At 41.0% G+C, this 17489-nt stretch overlaps 2 protein-coding genes across 17 annotated transcripts in view; one reads left to right on the top strand and one right to left on the bottom strand.

Annotated features, from left to right (window-relative positions):
* The first annotated feature begins 48 nt into the window (after positions 1–48).
* Positions 49–7976, top strand: hebp2 (heme binding protein 2). Its single transcript, XM_039781586.1, has 5 exons — positions 49–141; positions 476–573; positions 5878–6013; positions 6737–6917; positions 7172–7976. The coding sequence occupies exons 1-5, from the start codon at positions 99–101 to the stop codon at positions 7353–7355; spliced, it is 642 nt and encodes a 213-aa protein (XP_039637520.1). The 5' UTR covers positions 49–98; the 3' UTR covers positions 7356–7976.
* Positions 7977–10918: 2942 nt separating this feature from the next.
* The window catches only part of nhsl1b (NHS-like 1b), a 112238-nt gene continuing 105667 nt past the window's right edge, over positions 10919–17489 (bottom strand). For 8 of the 16 annotated variants that reach the window (XM_039781569.1, XM_039781568.1, XM_039781572.1 and 5 more), the window contains exons 7-9: positions 16472–16604; positions 14460–14498; positions 10919–13561 (exon numbers count right to left, since the gene is read on the bottom strand). In XM_039781569.1, coding sequence (XP_039637503.1) covers positions 12871–13561; positions 14460–14498; positions 16472–16604 — 863 coding nt within the window. In that variant the 3' untranslated portion in view covers positions 10919–12870. The other 8 variants (XM_039781571.1, XM_039781582.1, XM_039781579.1 and 5 more) reach the window with 7 other exon arrangements.

Here is a 17489-nt window from a genome sequence, read left to right as displayed (position 1 = left end):
CGGGACTCTTATTTTGAAGATACACTCACTCAGCCAATCAGATTTCAGCTTTATGTAACAGGAAGTGGTCATATAAAATACATCTATGATAAAAACAAATGCGTTCCACACACGGTAGTTACAAAACGCTTGACTTTGCAGGTAATGTCCATCTTCCTGTCTTTATTTATTATTTTTTACACCCTACAAGATGGTAACATTGTTTTAACAAAAGCGTTAGGTTAGGCGGTGAAGAATTAGCCTACTTAGCTGAATCTGAATTAACTTAAAATGTATTTCCAGAGCTGTTTTATAAGCCAATGCGTTTGAATACATAACTAGTCCCGTGATGTAACAGGTTATAGAACCAGTATAACGTTTTATAATGCTTTACGAAACATACACGCATTGCAGTGGTTTGGAAACGTCTGAGTTTGGCGATATTTAGTTATTTGTTATATTTTGTTATTGACGATTTTATTTATTAAACGGACAGTTTTGACCACCTTCACACCAGTCATGCTGAAAGCTGTGGGACAAGCTCTGTTCTCAACTGGACTGCAGAATCCTAAATACACAGCAGAGGAGAAAAAGGTATGTGTTTCATAGATTGCCTTGTATAAAAAGACAGTAAACCTTTGGTCTGAAGTTGATTGTTTAGCTCACTTCCATGATGGGACAAGAGAAGTAGGCAAGTTTTCTAGTTAGTTGATCAACAGAAAATGAATTAGTTCTGAATATCAATTTGCTAGTTTTCTTTATATTATTTCATTTTAAATGGATTATCTAAAAAAGTCATAATAGTAGCCTGTCTAAAAAAAGTGATAAAAAAGCCATAGTATAGTGTATCGAAAAAAGTGATAAAAGTCATAGTATAGTATGTCAAAAAGTCATAAAAAGTAATAATATAGTATGTCGAAAAAAGTCATGGTATAGTGTGTCGAAAAAGGTGATTAAAAAGTCGTAGTATAGAATATCAAAAAATTCAAACTATGACTTGATAAAAAAGTGGCCGGCTATTTTCATTAACGGACATTTCAACCTCTCCGTTTTCAAAAATAATATCGTGCACAGCTGTCTCCACTCTGGCCGGAGGTTTTAGAAAGATTGGTTTTCAGAGGCGAATTCTCCGTATGCGTGTAAACGATGAGCACAAACGAAGGGAAATGCCTCCGTTTTTCAAAATAACCATGTACGTGTAAACGGGGTACAAGTGAACACTGTTGTAGAGGGGTTGACCTTGATTTCTGAATGTCTGTACCTGTTGATGTGCTCACACCCGGTGCTTTTAATTGTTTTATTACTGTGACTAACTTCCGAAGAAGGCTGGATGCTGAAACACATTAAATTTGTTTTTAATCTTTTTTTATTGACACTGTGCCAGATATATTAAAGGCATTTTAAATATTTTTTCTGAAAGACGAGTGCCTTGGGTTCTTCTTTGATGTCTATTTCATAGTATAGTATGTCGAAAAAGGTGAGTAAAAAAGCCATAGTATAGAATGTCACAAAAGGTGAGAATAAAGCCATAGTATAGTATGTTGAAAAAAGTGATATGAAGCCATGCTATAGTATGTTGAAAATGTCATATTATAGACATAGTTAGGGACACTTTGACATGTGGCCGGAGAAGCCTGGGATTGATTCGCCAACCTTGTGACTATGGATCTACCATTCTACCTCCCAGCCACATCCCCGCCTCCCAGCAAGTCTTATATGTAGAGAAAACACTAGTAAGAGTGATGAAAAAAAAAAAAGCCATAGTATAGTATGTTGAAAAAAGTGATAAAACAGCCATAGTATAGTATGGGACACTTTGACATGAGGCCAGAGAAGCCTGGGATTGATCTACCAACCTCGTGGCTATGGGACTAACATTCTACCTCCCAGCCGTGAACCACTCAGTATATTGTGCAGAAAAAGTCATATTATAGTATGTTGAAAAAAGTGATAATAAAGCCATAGTATAGTTTGTCGAAAAAAGTAATAAAAAGCCATAGTATAGTATGTCAAAAAAAGTAATAAAAAAGCCATAGTATACTATGGTGTTAGGGACACTTTGACACCCCAACCTTGTGGCTACGGGACTACCATTCTACCTCCCAGCCATGAACCAATGTATGTCGAAAAATTGATAAAAAAAAAAAAAAGTAATTGTATAGTATGTCGAAAAAGGGTGATAAAAAAGTCATAGTATAGTATGTCAAATAGGGTTATAAAACAGCCATAGTATGTTGAAAAGGTCATATTATAGACATAGTTAGGGACACTTTGACATGTGGCCAACCTTGTGGCTACGGGACTACCAATCTACCTCCCAGCCACGAGCCACCCATAGTATAGTATGTCGAAAAAAAGTGATAAAAAAGTCATACTATATTATGTCGAAAAAAGTGATAAAAAGTCATACTATATTATGTCGAAAAAAGTGATAAAAAAGTCATAGTATAGTATGTCGAAAAAGTCATAGTACAGTGTATCGAAAAAAAGCATAGAGTCATAGCATTCCATAGTATGTGGGGAAAAAAGTGATAAAAATTCATAAATAATAATAATAATACATTTTATTTAAAGGTCCCATGGCAGGAAAACTTTCATTTTATGAGGTTTTTTAACATTAAAATGAGTTCCCACAGCCTGTCTATGGTCCCCCAGTGGCTAGAAATGGCGATAGGTGTAAACTGAGCCCTGGGTATCCTGCTCTGCCTTTGAGAAAATGAAAGCTCAGATGAGCCGTTTTAGAATCTGCTTGTTATGAGGTCATAACAAGCAAGGTTACCTCCCCTTTCTCTGCTTTGCCCGCCCAGAGAATTTGGCCAACCCATGAGAGAGAGACATCATGGCTTTCAAACGAGAAAAGTGGCAGTTGGTCAAGGCCACACCCCCACCCTCCACCTTGCCCCCCCTCTCTCCTCCTCAATAGCTTCAGACACAGAAATGGCACATACTAAGGAAAGCTCATTGTAGGACTGGCTCTAGTGGCTGTAGTTCTGCACCAAGGCTGAATTTTGGGAAAGAGACTTCAGATACAGTATTAGGGGACCACTAAGGTCTATATAAAAGCATCCAAAGAGCACCATGTCATGGGACCTTTAAAGGCGCCTTTCTCAGCACTCAAGGACACCGTACAGGGATACATAAGACTTTAAAAGCAGCAAAAAAAATTTATAAAAATAAAGAATAAAATAGAAACAACAGAAAGAGGCAGAGCAATTGACATCAAGTGGAATAGGCAGTTTTAAACAGATGTGTTTTGAGTTGCAAAACACATTAAATGGGGGGAATGAATCAATGTTTCTGAGTTGGGGTGGTAATGAATTCCAGAGACGGGGAGCAGAGCGGCTGAATGCTCTGCTCCCGATGGTGGTGAGACGGGCGGAGGGGGACAGACAGGTGTATGGAGGAAGAGGATCTGAGGGAATGGGAGGAAGTGGGAACCTGGAGGAGATCAGACAAATATGGGGGGGCGAGGTTGTGGATGGCCTTGAATGTAAACAGGAGAACTTTGAATTGGATACGGAACTGGACCGGGAGCCAGTGGAGCTGTTGGAGGACAGGAGTGGTGGATGGAGGGATTCGAGTTATGATGCGGGCAGCTGAATTCTGGACCAGTTGAAGTTTATGGAGGGATTTGTGAGGGAGGCCGAAGAGGAGAAAGTTAACAGTAATCCATATGGGAAGTGACGAGACAGTGGACAAGGATGGCAGCAGTGTGAGGGGTAAGGGAGGGGCAGAGTCGATTGATATTTTGTAGGTGGAAATAGGCAGACCGGGTAATGTTATTGATGTGGGATTGAAAGGATAGTGTGTCAAGGATGACACCCAGACTCTTAACCTTGGGGAGGGTGAAACGGAGTTTTCAATAGTGAGAGAAAAACTGTTGGTTTTGGATAAAGTGGATTTGGTGCCAATGAGGAGAACCTCGGTTTTATTACTGTTTAATTTGAGGAAGTTTTGGGTGAACCAGGTTTTTATTTCAGAGATTCAATCAGTAAGGGAGGTGGGCGGAAGAGTGGACAAGGGTTTGGTGGAGAGGTAGAGCTGAGTGTCATCAGCATAACAGTGGAAGTGAATGTTAAATTTGCGGAAGATGTTGCCGAGGGGAAGGAGGTAAATGATGAAGAGTAGGGGCCCCAGGACAGAGCCCTGGGGCACAACTGAAGTGACGGAGAAGGGAATGGATTTAAAAGACTTGAGTTGAATGCACTGAGTGCGTCCAGAGAGGCAAGATGTGAACCAGTCTAACAGAGTGTGGGTGATGCCGATGATAGATAGCCTGTTGAGGAGGGTGGTGTGACAGATGGTATCAAAGGCTGTACTCAGGTCGAGGAGGATGAGGATGGTGAGGAGTCCAGAATCAGCTGCCATAAGGAGGTTGTTGGTGCTTTTGATAAGTGCTGTTTCAGAGCTATGGAGTGGGCTTATATATATATATATATATATATATATATATATATATATATATCTCGGTATTGTGATATGAGACTAGATATCGTCTTAGATTTTGGATATTGTAATATCGTAATATGACATAAGTCTTGTCTTTCCCTGGTTTTAAAGGCTGCATTACAGTAAAGTGTCATTTTCTGAACTTACCAGACTGTTGTAACTGTTCTATTATTTGCCTTTACCCACTTAGTCATTGTATCCACATTACTGATGATTATTTATCAAAAATCTCATTGTGTTAATATTTTGTGAAAGTACCAATAGTCAACCCTACAATATCGTTGTGGTATCGATATCCATATCCATACCGCCCAGCCCTAATTCATAGTATAGTATGTCGCAAGAAGTCATAGTATAGTATGTCAAACAAAGTGATAAAAAAAGTCACAGTATAGTATGTCTAAAATAATGTCATAAAAAAGTGATAAAAAAGTCATAGTCATGTATGTCGGAAAAAAAGTCATAGTATATAGTATGTCGAAAAAAGTGATTAAAAAAATCATAGTATAGTATGTTGAAGAAAGTTATAAAAAAAAGTCATAGTATAATGAAATCAAAAAAGTCATAGTATAGTATGTCGAAAAAAGTGATAAAAAAGTCACAGTATAGTATGTCTAAAACAATGTCATAAAAAAGTGATAAAAAAGTGATAGTATAGTATGTCGGAAAAAAAGTCATAGTATAGTATGAGGAAAAAGTGATTAAAAAAATCATAGTATAGTATGTTGAAGAAAAGTGATAAAAAGTCATAGTATAGTATTTTCAAACAAAGTCATGTATAGTATGTCGAACTAAATGTTAAAAAAGTGATAGTATAGTATGTTGAAAATAGTCATAGTATACCATGTTGAAAAAAGGAAAAAAAAGTCATAATATAGTATGTTGAAGAAAGCCATTAAAAAATAATAGTGTGGTATGTCGAAAAAAGTCAAAGTAGTATGTCGCAAAAAGTCATAGTATAGTACTCTATGTGGAAAAAAAGTGATAAAAAAGTAGAAGTATAATATGTTGAAAAAAGTGATCGAAAGTCATAGTCATAAGTCAAAGGAAAGTCTGAAAGAACAAACTCCACACAAAAAGTTTAAGTTGCGCAATACACACTCCAGTATAAGCACAGAAAAAGCCTGAAACTGAAAATGAAACACTAAACTTAAACAGTGATAACAAAAACTGTAAAATATATCAAAAAAGGTAAATCATTTTCTAATAGCTAAAGGTTTTGTGAATAGTGTAAAGTTTGATTGACATCTGTAGATAAAAGTATGTGGGAGGAGTAGAATTTCAAAGAGGAAGAAGCCTGAAGAGAATTTGAAGATTGCTCCATTGACCCTACTAGTTTCTTGTAGTTTTGTAGTTTCTCTAGTTGACATTGTATTGATTAAATGGTAAATTGAAAAAATAATAATACGGATTAATTTATGAGTGTATGCATGTATGCATGTTTTGCAGGGACAAGACTATGAGATTCGCACCTACCATGCCACTAATTGGGTTAGCACTTCTCTGAGTGGAATGCAGTGGGATGCAGCCATGAACACTGGCTTCCGCAGACTCTTCAACTACATTCAAGGCAACAATCACAACAGTAAGTTTCAGCAATTTTGTTCTTAAAATGTCACGTGGATGTATTATGTACGGTAAAAAGCGGGGGAAAAAAGGTCGGATATAACTTTATTTTGTCAAAGAGAGGTTGAAATGGTTTGAGGCTCTTATTGTGTGGTGTTGTAAAACAAATGTCATATAAAGCCATATATGTAACTAAATAAAATTAAACTTGATAAAACACAATCAGTCATGTAATAATGTTCAAATGTTTCAGAATTAAGTTATGGATATCTTTGGCATGAAGACAACAAAAGAGTCTATGAATATATGCACTTTAGTTCTTGCTCAGCAGTTTGTAACAGCACCACTGCCTTGGTCTTACTCAGCAGTTTACACCAGCATTATGTATGAGAATATATATTGTTTCTGCTGTTTCTGCTGTGTAAGGAGAGTGTGATGTGTAAACCTGCTGATTAATTCTCTACATCTGCCACACACTGTGGTTCTATGTCCACCATCTGTTCAGCTATCATTATTTACTGAAGTTTAGATCCACCAGCTGGCAACTGAGAGTTTGTTTAGAATATATAATATCTGTGCATCTCATGGAAGCTGATTACATGTCAGACAAATCATGAACTTCATATTTACATTTATTCATAAATTGATTTCACGTTCTTCTGTTTTACACCAGTCAGACGTGTGCTGCTTGTGTTTTTTTTTATTTTTTCTTAATTTAGTATTTATATTCCTTGTTCCTCAGAGGTGAAAGTGGAGATGACGGCTCCTGTGACGTGCCGCGTGGACCCTGGAGCCGGCCCTGCGTGTGAATCTCAGTTCACCGTGTCCTTCTTCATCCCAGAGGAGCATCAGGACAATCCACCGGAGCCGAGCGACCCGGAGGTGTTTTTGGAGCACAGGAAAGAGTTTACAGCTTATGTCAGGTACAGTACAACCTCAGCATTATATATTTAATTTATTTATTTAATTCAAGGTTTTAGTGTGTGAAAGTGTCAAAATGAAACCCGCACGTCTTTGATATTTATGTTGTTGTCCTTTATTTACTAAATATAACCGATTGCACACACCGAAACAAAAAAAAAAAGAACAGTTGGAAGAGAATTGATAAAAAATGAAGACTTCATATCTCAGATATGCAGAACTCAATCTTAGATCCTCCTCTTGTTCCTTCTCCCAGGACATTCGGTGGCTTTTCCAATGACAATATGAAGCGAGAAGAGCTTCTGAAACTCATGGAGAGCCTGCAGAGGGACGGCGTCCAATACGTCGACAAGCCGTTCTACGCAGCCGGGTATGACAGTCCCTTCAAACTCACCAACCGAAGGAACGAGGTCTGGGTCCTCAAGAAGGAGCAGGAGTAGGAGGTTTAAAGGTCGCCCAACACTCTGCCCACTACAACTGTCAAATAGTCCCGTTTAGGACTAAAAAAAATTATATGATAATTTGATAACACTCAGCACAGCTCTTATCAATGTCCAAAGGGAGAGAAAAAATAATTGCTATTATAGAAGTATAATGAAATTAAATGGAAGTTTAAAGGTTATACATACATTATTCCATGTCTGATTGTGTGTTTTACTTTATTTCCTTTCACTAAAAGTTACTGAATTATAGACTCACTTTAAGTCTTGACAAAGAGACCAAAGAAATGATTACACGAGCTGATCATAAGGTCATCATAAACAAATAAAAAAACTGGATACAGTGGGACAATACTTCCAGCAGGTGGAGCCAAGTAGTCGGGAAACATTTCTCTCATTTGGTGCATCTTGTCATGACAAAAACCACAAGTGCCTTTTTTTTTAATGAATGACTTGTTTAGAATACACTAATTTGCTAACTGTTATTCATTCAGTTATTCTTAAAGGTCAAAAATTACTTACAATATCAACAATGTGGCAAATCTTAATGTGTTTTCCCCTAAATACTAATATAAAAAGACTGTGTGCAGGATGGAAAAATAAAGGAAAGGTTCAAATGTTTTTATGTCAGTCTTAAAGCAATAATTGTTCACTGATTGTGGAAAAGAACAAAGAGATTGTTTGATGATGGGAGGGGGGACAAAATCCACAACCCTCTATTGGTGTACACATGCTCTCTAAATTGAGCCAAAACTAATATGAGGCTTTAACAGTCAGAGTTACTGTAGTTAGGTATCTTCCAAATTACAGTATTTTTGTACAAAATAGTGTTTTTGCAGCTCAGCAAGGAAACAAAAAGGGGCTTTTAAATTTCACGAAATGTCATTTGAAAGATACACAATTACACTTAACTCTGACTTTTAAAGCCTCAAATTGGTTAAAAAAAATATGGAATAATGACAAAGAGGGATTTGCAAAAAACAAAATTGGCCTGTTACTTAACTTTGGTTATCTTGTTTTCTTTTTATTTAGTAAACAAAAATTGAAAAAAATAGCATGGTATTTCCGTTTATTCTTTCATTGGTTCAAAAGAAAAAACAAACTATCAAAACATGTGTGTCAGTTGCGTGGCGTTTTCTATGTCTTTGTTTTCGGCGCGGCTCGAGCCGCGCCTGAGACATGCGTGTCGCGCAGGCAGTGTGTAAGCTCTAACTTGTTAACATGGGAGCCGAAATAAAAACGGACACACCACGCAGCTGACACATTTACAGGGACCAATAACACTTTCAATGTACAAATGGGCATGCTAGTGTTGTGTGAAGATAAACTTGAAAAACATTTTTAAGCTATCCTTTAACTTTAAATTGCAAACTCTGACAGCAGGTTTTTCCTCTTGACAAAGTGTTAATCTGATCTCAGACCTCACTTAACTGTCACTGCTGTCACACTCATTATGATGAGTCATTGTACATCTGGACCATACCTGCATCACCCAAGTCTCAGCAAAAAAAGACTTTCCCCTGATAAATGAATGTGTGTAGTTACCCGCCTGTGTGGTTTAAGCTGAAATCTATCATCTAATTTGGTGCTTGATGAGTGTATGATGTAAAAAAAGAATGACACAAGCTAACAAACATTTTGCTTTTTTAATCGGAGTTGACTTTGTTTTATACATTAAATCACATTAATTATCTTTGTAGTTCATGATGTACAATAATTTGTTTTTAATCCTGAAGAAGGGATGCTACCTGGTGAGGGAATGATGACATAAGCACTGCACTGATGTATGAATCATGGGAGATATTACTTCCTTCTAAATGATGTTTAAGAATGTAAAATGTATTATCTCATCAATAATAAATATAACTCAGCATCAAACGATTGATTTTTCTGATAATGTATTAGCTCCATCTTCACTGTGTAATTATGTTTTCATTATCCCTATTTTGTGATGGGCTTCTTTAGTGTAGTTCGAATCCCAAACCGCAGAAAGCTTCAGTGTGAGTTGTTCTGATCTGCAGTGGACACAGTCCAGGCCGTCCTCCCCTCTCTGATCACTGTGACCTTTTTATCAGCCGGATGAAATCCTCGCCACAGTTCACTTCTCACTTTATCCGCTCTCACCTTTTCTCCCTCTCTCGTCGTCAGTTTCATGTCCATGTCTGCTGAGTCATTCTTTTTTTTGTGGCAGAATTGTTCCCAATATCGTGTTCAGACGCTCAGCAGAAATGACATTCACACGCACACACACACCCCTAAGTTTAAGGCTGAGACTAACGATTATTTTCATTATCAATTCGTCTAGGGCAAAACGGATACCGGACACCATAGCCAGTGAGTGCAACATCTCACAAACAGTCCCATTTACTAGGGCTGCAGCTATCCATTATTTTAGTCATCGAGTATTCTACCCATTATTCCATTGATTAATCGGAATAGAAATACCTTTGCTTTATAGTAAACAGCAATAGTAAATATACAGGATAGATACTAATACTTTTAAGCACTGGCCACATGGGCCACCAAGCCCCTTATTCTGTTGGCAAAAGTACATTTTTGGTGGCCCAAATGTAAATCTTTTTCGCCCCCTTCCCCTTCTGAACAGTTATATCAGGCAGTGTCGAGTCTCTGGCACAAATTGACTGAGGAAGTGAATAAAAAAAAATCCTTTGGAAATGAGTTGTAGTCATGTAAAATATATTCAAAACATGCAACAACAAAATACACAGAAACAGTCCTTTGTTAAGTGAATAGGAACCTTTTCTATTTTCACAACAATAATGAGGCCTTAAACAAAAAACAAACAAAAATGTGATCGATTGCATTTCCCTTGTTATGACTAAATAATTAGAGCAGTACGCTGAGTCATTTATAAAGACTCTTGAAGCACTAAAAACACAGGCGATAACTATTCTATTCCTGGACTCTTCACTGGGTTCAAGTCAATACAGGGGTTCTGTCTCATTTGTCACTTCACTGTGTGGGGGGCTCTTGATATGAGAGGAGGGAAAGCATTGAGGTGTCAATAGTGTGATTATGGCTGGGAGGGGTTTGTATTGATTCCTGTCTGACAGCCAGATGGACACAGCGTCAGAGAGCAGGTGACTCTGCTGAATTGGAGGTGGAGGGACTTTATTGTAAATACTGAAAGGACAATCAGGTTTTTTTTTACCCTTGGGAAAAAACACTTGACATGCCGAGGCGTTGAAAGGACAGCGAGGACCTGCAGGGAATGTTGACCACAAACTGTAAGTCAGACCTTCACTCTGCAGTCAGCGGAAAAGTCTATTATAGGCAGAGCCTGTGATTCAGTATGTGTCCTAATAGGATGTTCAGAAGGAGACATAACTGATGACCCTTGCGGAGGGGGGGGGGGAGACGATGGTCAGTGGAGCAGCTTTCCAGATGATGGACGAGTGTGGGTGCCATGGCAACAGCTCTAATGAGGCTGTGATTTGGGGTGCCGGGTGGGCAGATGGCCGTAAATCAAACACACACACACACACACACACACACACACACACACACACACACACACACACAAATGACACAGAAATCTGCACTTTAAATATCACCTTGTTTTTATTACACAGACATACACAAGAGCGTTAGCAGCTCCACTCCCACTACTTTCTGTCCTCCGGTCTTTTCACAAGCTCTCTGCGATTGAGACGTCCTGTCATGACACAAGCCCGGGGGGCCCAAGTACTCAATCATGGGTGGGGGGTGGGGGGCGCGGGAGCTGGGACACACACTTTGGTCACAGGTGATTAAACCACAGGGTGTTATGGCTGTTAGGAGGTTATGAAGTCTCACGCCTGTTACCTCAGTTTATGACTCTAAAGGGACCACATTTACTCAGCTGTGAACACCAGCGTGGGCTTTGCATGACTCAAGATTAAGGGCAGTAGAAGGCTTTAGCATAAATATTGACATTATTGCATTTTTGTTGTTACTCTGAAGCACCTTTAAAAAGAAAAATGGCTTAGTGGATCAGCGTAGTAAATGTGGCCCTCCCAACCCTTCCCTGTGCCTCCATCACCTTGTTGGTTGATTGTGACACCTTTTGCAGCCCTGCTATGTGAAAATAAATAATCTACAAAAAGGAAACCACTCCTTTCCAGCAAACACAGGGCTATTAAAATGTACAGTCTCTGAAAATAAGCCAAAATGTTACTTAAAACTTCTTTCTCTATATATTTACATACAGAATCATATAAAACTGCAAAAAGGTTAAACTTAGCAGAAAGCCTAATAGCATTATAGAAATCATTAAAGCCCTAAAAGCTTCTAGTAGGTTTCAGCTAAATTAGCAATGACTGGACCGTATGCAGGGTGTCAGATAAATGGTCAGACGCTAACGGCCAGCAGTTAACTTTTCAGCTCTTTGGTAACCAACATGATCCCTAAAAGACCCGGCGGACAGTAAAATAAGCTTTTCTTCTAATTTGATTTCTGCCTTTACATTTATAGATTTATACTTAACTCCCGAACACAAATCATGACATCACTTCTTTATTAAAACAATCTTTAAAACATAGTTTTTATGTCACAAACAAAGAAAAAGTCCTACGCACAGTGTAAAATCTATAAACTAAAATTCATTTAATAGAGGTTTTATGAGCCTTTTTATAAAGTAAATGTGCTGTTTAGAGTTTTTTTTTTTTTTACACTCGACAGTTATTTACTTCCTGGCCATCACTAGGTGACAGCACTGAGCCCTCTGCACTTCCTATGGACCACTGAACATACCAGCTCTGCCAACTAACCTCTGACCTAAGAGCAGAAAGCAAAACTTGGGCATAACCGCAGCTGAAGTTGTGAAGTGGTGGAGCTGTCTGTTGTTCCCTGCCCTCGAGTTCGTTTCACAATATTATGGGCTGTTTGAAGCCAACCCTTGCAAACCATGGTACTCTCAAACACTTTCCAGAGCCAACAGAAGAGAAGCAGAAGCTGAGAAAATTCACAAAGCGAGCGTGCAGCACGCCTCTACATTTCACTCTTGCCAACTGCCAAGCTACGTAGCACCACAGCAGCAAAGTTACAACTTGTGACTTTTCAATTCCTTCAATTCACCTAAGTTTACCATTTTAACCTTGTCCTTCAAAGAAACTGAAAGGTTCCAGCGTGTTAAGGACAAAATAAAAGTTAATAAAAAAGAAACCAGCAAAACAAGTGGAAAACAAACTAAGAACACCAGGCGTTAAAGAAACACAATTCTTTTAACACAAAGGGTGAGTCACCAAACGAAGGACAGAGTGAGAATCATGGGAGTTTTGAAAAGCTGCAGCAGAACCAGTTCTCCACTTCAGACTAAGTTCAGTCCGGTCCATGATGGGGCAACCTATGACCTCACATCAGGACCCAACATGTCCACTCCCTCAGAGGCAGCGCCGAGGGGGTGGGGCTCAGGAAGGTGTCTCTAGAGGGCCGTCTATTGGCTCCTCTTCCTGCCCCCTACCTGGGTATGACGAGTGAGTTCCGCTCCCTGTATCTAAGGGGCAGTCTTTGCTCTTTAACTTCTGCTCTCTTTAGATAAAGTGCCATTGGAGTTATTGAGCACAGGGAGAGTCTGAGCCGTGGGTCCGGACAGACTCTCTGCAGTGTCTCCGTACTCGCTCTCAGCCAGCTCCCCCTCTCGCTCACAGATTACTGTCATTGGGCTGCTGAGGATTCGGCTGCGTGCGTTGTACTTGCTGCTGGCAGCAGAGGGCGGCGTGCGTGAGCGCCCGTATTTTAACCCGCTCATTGTAAAGGACGATGAAGTTGGTGAGGACAGAGCCAAGGCCTCGTAGCGGCTCCACTCATCTGTTGCCCTTTTACCACGGCCGGGGGAGGTGCAGGGGCTGTGCGGCGCCATCAGTGAGGAGGGTGAAGCAGCAGGCGAGTCTAACCCTGACTCAGAGTGTGGTCTCTGGGAGCGAGGGTCAGTGGAGCGAAGCATCTCAGCGGCCGACATCCTGAAGCTGGTTTCTGAGCGGCTACCCTTCTTCAGGAGGAGGGCCTTGAAGGTGTCGCTGCTGGTAGAGGACTTGCGGAGGTTGCGCTGGATGGAGCCTGTCTGGCGAGGCAAGGAGGACACCGGCCCTGGGGACACCATCACTGGGGACCCGCCTGTCGGGGTGACGGGGGGAGACTGTGGGTGGCTCCCAGCCCGGGACTTGTCCTCCTCAGACTCCTTGCGACCCAGGACCTTGCGCTTCGACCTAGGGTAAGATGTGGATAACCAAATTAATGACATGCTTAAATAAATTGTGCAGAGTGAGTGAGTGCAAGCAGGGTTTTGGAATGTGAAGGGCAGTTAAATGTTGAACTGATGGAAGAGCAAGAAGAAATGCAAGAGTTGGGGGCAGTTCTGTCAGGAAACGATCATCAAATCCAATTATTCAATTTGAAATTAGGCTGCAGCGTATGGGATTATCATATTAACTGAGCAGGAAGCAGCCTTTGGTAGACTGCCCAACCCAGCCTTGTGTTGTCATAGCTTTGAAAAAGAAAAGAAAAACATTTGCACTTAAAATACTTGGCCTACACGGCTCAAATCTTTGTCCCAAATTTGCCATATGCGAGCACTGCCCCCAGCAACCATGTGTCACAGCACAAAAAGAAGTTAAATAAAGGGGAGCACTGACTGGCGTGGATGCTAAAAAAAAAAAAAAAAAAAAATAGGGATGGCAATGAGAAGAAGAGTTTTCGTTTAAAACAAATCCAATGAGTTTTTACAAGAAAAGCTGCAGACACTGCAACTCTGCAGGAAAGCTCAGACGCGGCACAATGAAATTAATCAAAAACACAAACTGGGAAAAGTGCCCAAAGCAGTTTTAATCAGACAGGACAATTCGGCCTCCTCTCAGCAGGGGGTATCAGAGTGGTTGACTGCACCAATCAGCCTACACTGTCTATAACTCCTGCAACAAAGCGTAGCAATAAAGCTGTAACTGGCAGAATACAGGGGATTAGGGCTAGCAAGGAAACAGTTTTAGTAATCTGTGGTCCACGGGGTTGCACTGTGGGACTACAGTTGCTAATCCAAAGGTAGCATCACCGCGATGGCAGAAACAAGGCTTGCTAATCAAAGGGAAGGGGCTACTTGCCACTTCGCACCTCTCTAGAAAGGATGCAACCACCCACTGCATGCCCCCTCTGCACAGGGAGGGAGAGAGGAGAAGGGAGACAGTGAGACAAAATCCTTAATCCTCAGATTAGATCTACAGAAAGAAATTCTTCCATAAAACCTGTATAGAATATACTTGTGAAGGTCAAATAAGAGGGAGAACTAGAGGGTATAAATGGTTTGTGAGAGAATCTAATTCTGCTTTCTGTTTTAGAAAGGCTGCAAAATATATGTCTGTGCCCTAAATTCAACCTCCATCTAGCGTCGTCCCCTGCGAGCTCCCTTGCCACATCAGCATTACATAAGACTTTTGTCACACATATACACACGTGCATACTCACACACCTGAACTCAGTCAACCAAGACGGCTCCATACTGAACTCACGGTTTGTACTGAACGTTTGTTGAATTCACAAATACACGGCCACACTGGAGAGGCGCTGATACCAATCTCAGTTATAGAGGTAAACAAGGCTGCAATTTAAGACACATCTCGGAGTGCTTGATCGATTTCTTTCTCTTGGCTGTACTTGGTTTGGGAGGATCTCCCTCCAGGCAGGTTGTATTTTATGCTGCAGCTGTAAAGGCATTTCTCCGTTTTCCCAGAGAAAGAGAGGGAGAAGAGCGGGAACGAGGTGAAATGACAGAGTGGAAAACAACAGTATTGCACAGGTGAGAAGGGGAGAGGAAATGTGTCTGAGAGGTAAAGAAGGAACAGTTAGGGAGACAGCAAGAAAGTCACCACAAAAATGTGAAGGCTACAATCAAACATATAATTTGATTTCTTAATATTTCAAAACAATGTATCTCAAATGGATTTTAATTTAATGACAGATATAATATGAAATGATAAGAGCCACACTTTTTTTTGCAAATTAGCTAATAATTTGTTTGTGTGATTATGCGAGTTGAGTTCATTCTTCGCAGTTTTTGATTCCTTTCATTTTGACAGCACCGCCAGGAGTCGATCATCACTTCCCACTTATCAAATATCTGTAAAATGATTCTATATTTTTCATACTAATGTGGTGCAATAAAGGAGTAGTGCAGTAACGCAAGTGGTAAACAAACACAGGTCCACTGTGAGGTTTACTCACACACGCTTACACAATCCCGCCGTCCAATTAAACTGCACAATAAATCGCACTTGCGCATGTGATGTGTGTACCATAAATACATCGACAATCTGTCGCCAGCAGAAATAAAATCCCGTGAAATGAAATCCTGTGATGCTCAAGAGAACGCCAACTGCACGTGACCGTGAAACACAAACTGGCGGGCTGCATGAGAAATTTATGTGTGCTCCCTGTGAAGCACGTATGCAATATATGTCAGAGACCAGTGTGTACAAGAGAGAGAGAGAGATAGAAACAGAGAGAGGGAGAAAGACAAATCTCTCCGGTGGCCTCTAACCTAGATTAGGACCCGACGGTGTCGAGTAGTTAAATAATGGATGAAGCAACTGCCTTTTTTTTTCCCTGCTGAGAATGAGCAGCGCTAACGTGACTTCACTAACACAGATGCCTTGACAAACATGTGACTACTGACTCATTTTGCGTCTTGAATCAGCCTCTTCACTGACGAGGAACAGAAAAAGCCACTCTAGGCTGGGAGACTCCAGAGACCAGCTATTTGACAGACGTGTATGCTTGCAGATGGGACAGCGCTAAGTAAAGTTATGACTGAGGTGGAGGGCAGAGGAAGAGGAGGGGGGATGGAGATGGAAAAAGAGAAATCATTGGTTGAAGGGAGAGAAGGAGCTTGGAGTTCAGGGTAATACATTGTGGTTTATGAGGGGGTGAGAAAGAGGGAATGAGATGCAGACAGAGAAAGAGGGGGAAGGTAGAGAGAAAAAACAAACAGAAAACAGAATGACAAAGTACTAGAGGAAAAATAAACAAGCTCAGTGTAATAAATTATATATCAGGAATTGAAGCAGGTCAAGAGCGGAGTAGATGAACAAGTGAAGAGAGGCGTAAAAGAGAGAAATGCATCATGGTACCTGTGAATGGCGGCAAAAAGGTCCTCAGTGGTTCGGGGCCGCGTGGGAGTCGGGGTTACCATGTTCTCCTCGGAGGCCCCGTCAGCTGATGGGGCCGGCGACGATTCAGCCGTACTGGAGTAGAACACCTCACCTGAGACCGAGAAACATACGAGTAACATACACAAAGTTACAGGAGAGGAAACACACACACTTCAGGTTTCCTCAGTACAACACACTCAGGAATCCACCGTCCTGTGGCATTAACCTGGCTGTCTATGAAATCTGAAGTGGTACAGGGGAGGCGTTGGACGGTCTTCTTACATTCTCCTTCGGTCTCTAGATTTCCTCTCTTTTCTTCTCCTCTAGTTCTGCTTCTTTTCTCCTCCTCCTCCTCCTCTCAACCTCCACGCTCACGTCTGCGCTGCGACTCCCTGAGCCGCTGCAGGCAGTCTCACTTTACGCTCTCCCCATCCTCCCCTCCATCCCCTTACCAGATCTGTTCCACCTCCCCTCTGATATGATGGAGCCCCTCCCCCCTCTCCATCCAAACACGAAAAGCATCTCCCCCCGGACACCACTTGCGCCGCCCAACTCTCTTAGCTCAGAGAGAGAGAGAGAAGGGATAGATAGGGAGCAGGACAGAAAGATAGGGGGCTGAGTAGGACAGACTGAAGATCAGAGATTAACAGTAAAGAGGAGAAAAAGGCAAAAATGGATATTTTGAAATAAGGATGGATGGTGAAGGAGTCAAGTAGACAGTAGAGGCTTAGTTGTGTGTGTGTGTGTGTGTGTGTGTGTGTGTGTGTGTGTGTGTGTGTGTGTGTTTGTGTGTGTGTGTGTGTGTGTGTGCGCAAGGGGGCGGGGGTGTTGGGGGGAGCAATGCAGGGAAAAACGATGGGACAGTAGCCACAAGAGATCTCTGCATATGAAATGTAGAAGAGAGAGTAAGAGAGGATGAATTCAGATTGAGGAAGCTGCAGCAGTGCTGTCCCAGTGATAAGCCGTCTACCCTGCGCTATTTTCACAGTTTTCAAAC

Source organism: Perca fluviatilis, chromosome 18, assembly GCF_010015445.1.
Source record: "Perca fluviatilis chromosome 18, GENO_Pfluv_1.0, whole genome shotgun sequence".
NCBI classification, from domain to species: domain Eukaryota; kingdom Metazoa; phylum Chordata; class Actinopteri; order Perciformes; family Percidae; genus Perca; species Perca fluviatilis.
Note: the sequence above shows the minus strand (reverse complement) of the source record. Positions and strands in the feature narration are given on the sequence as shown.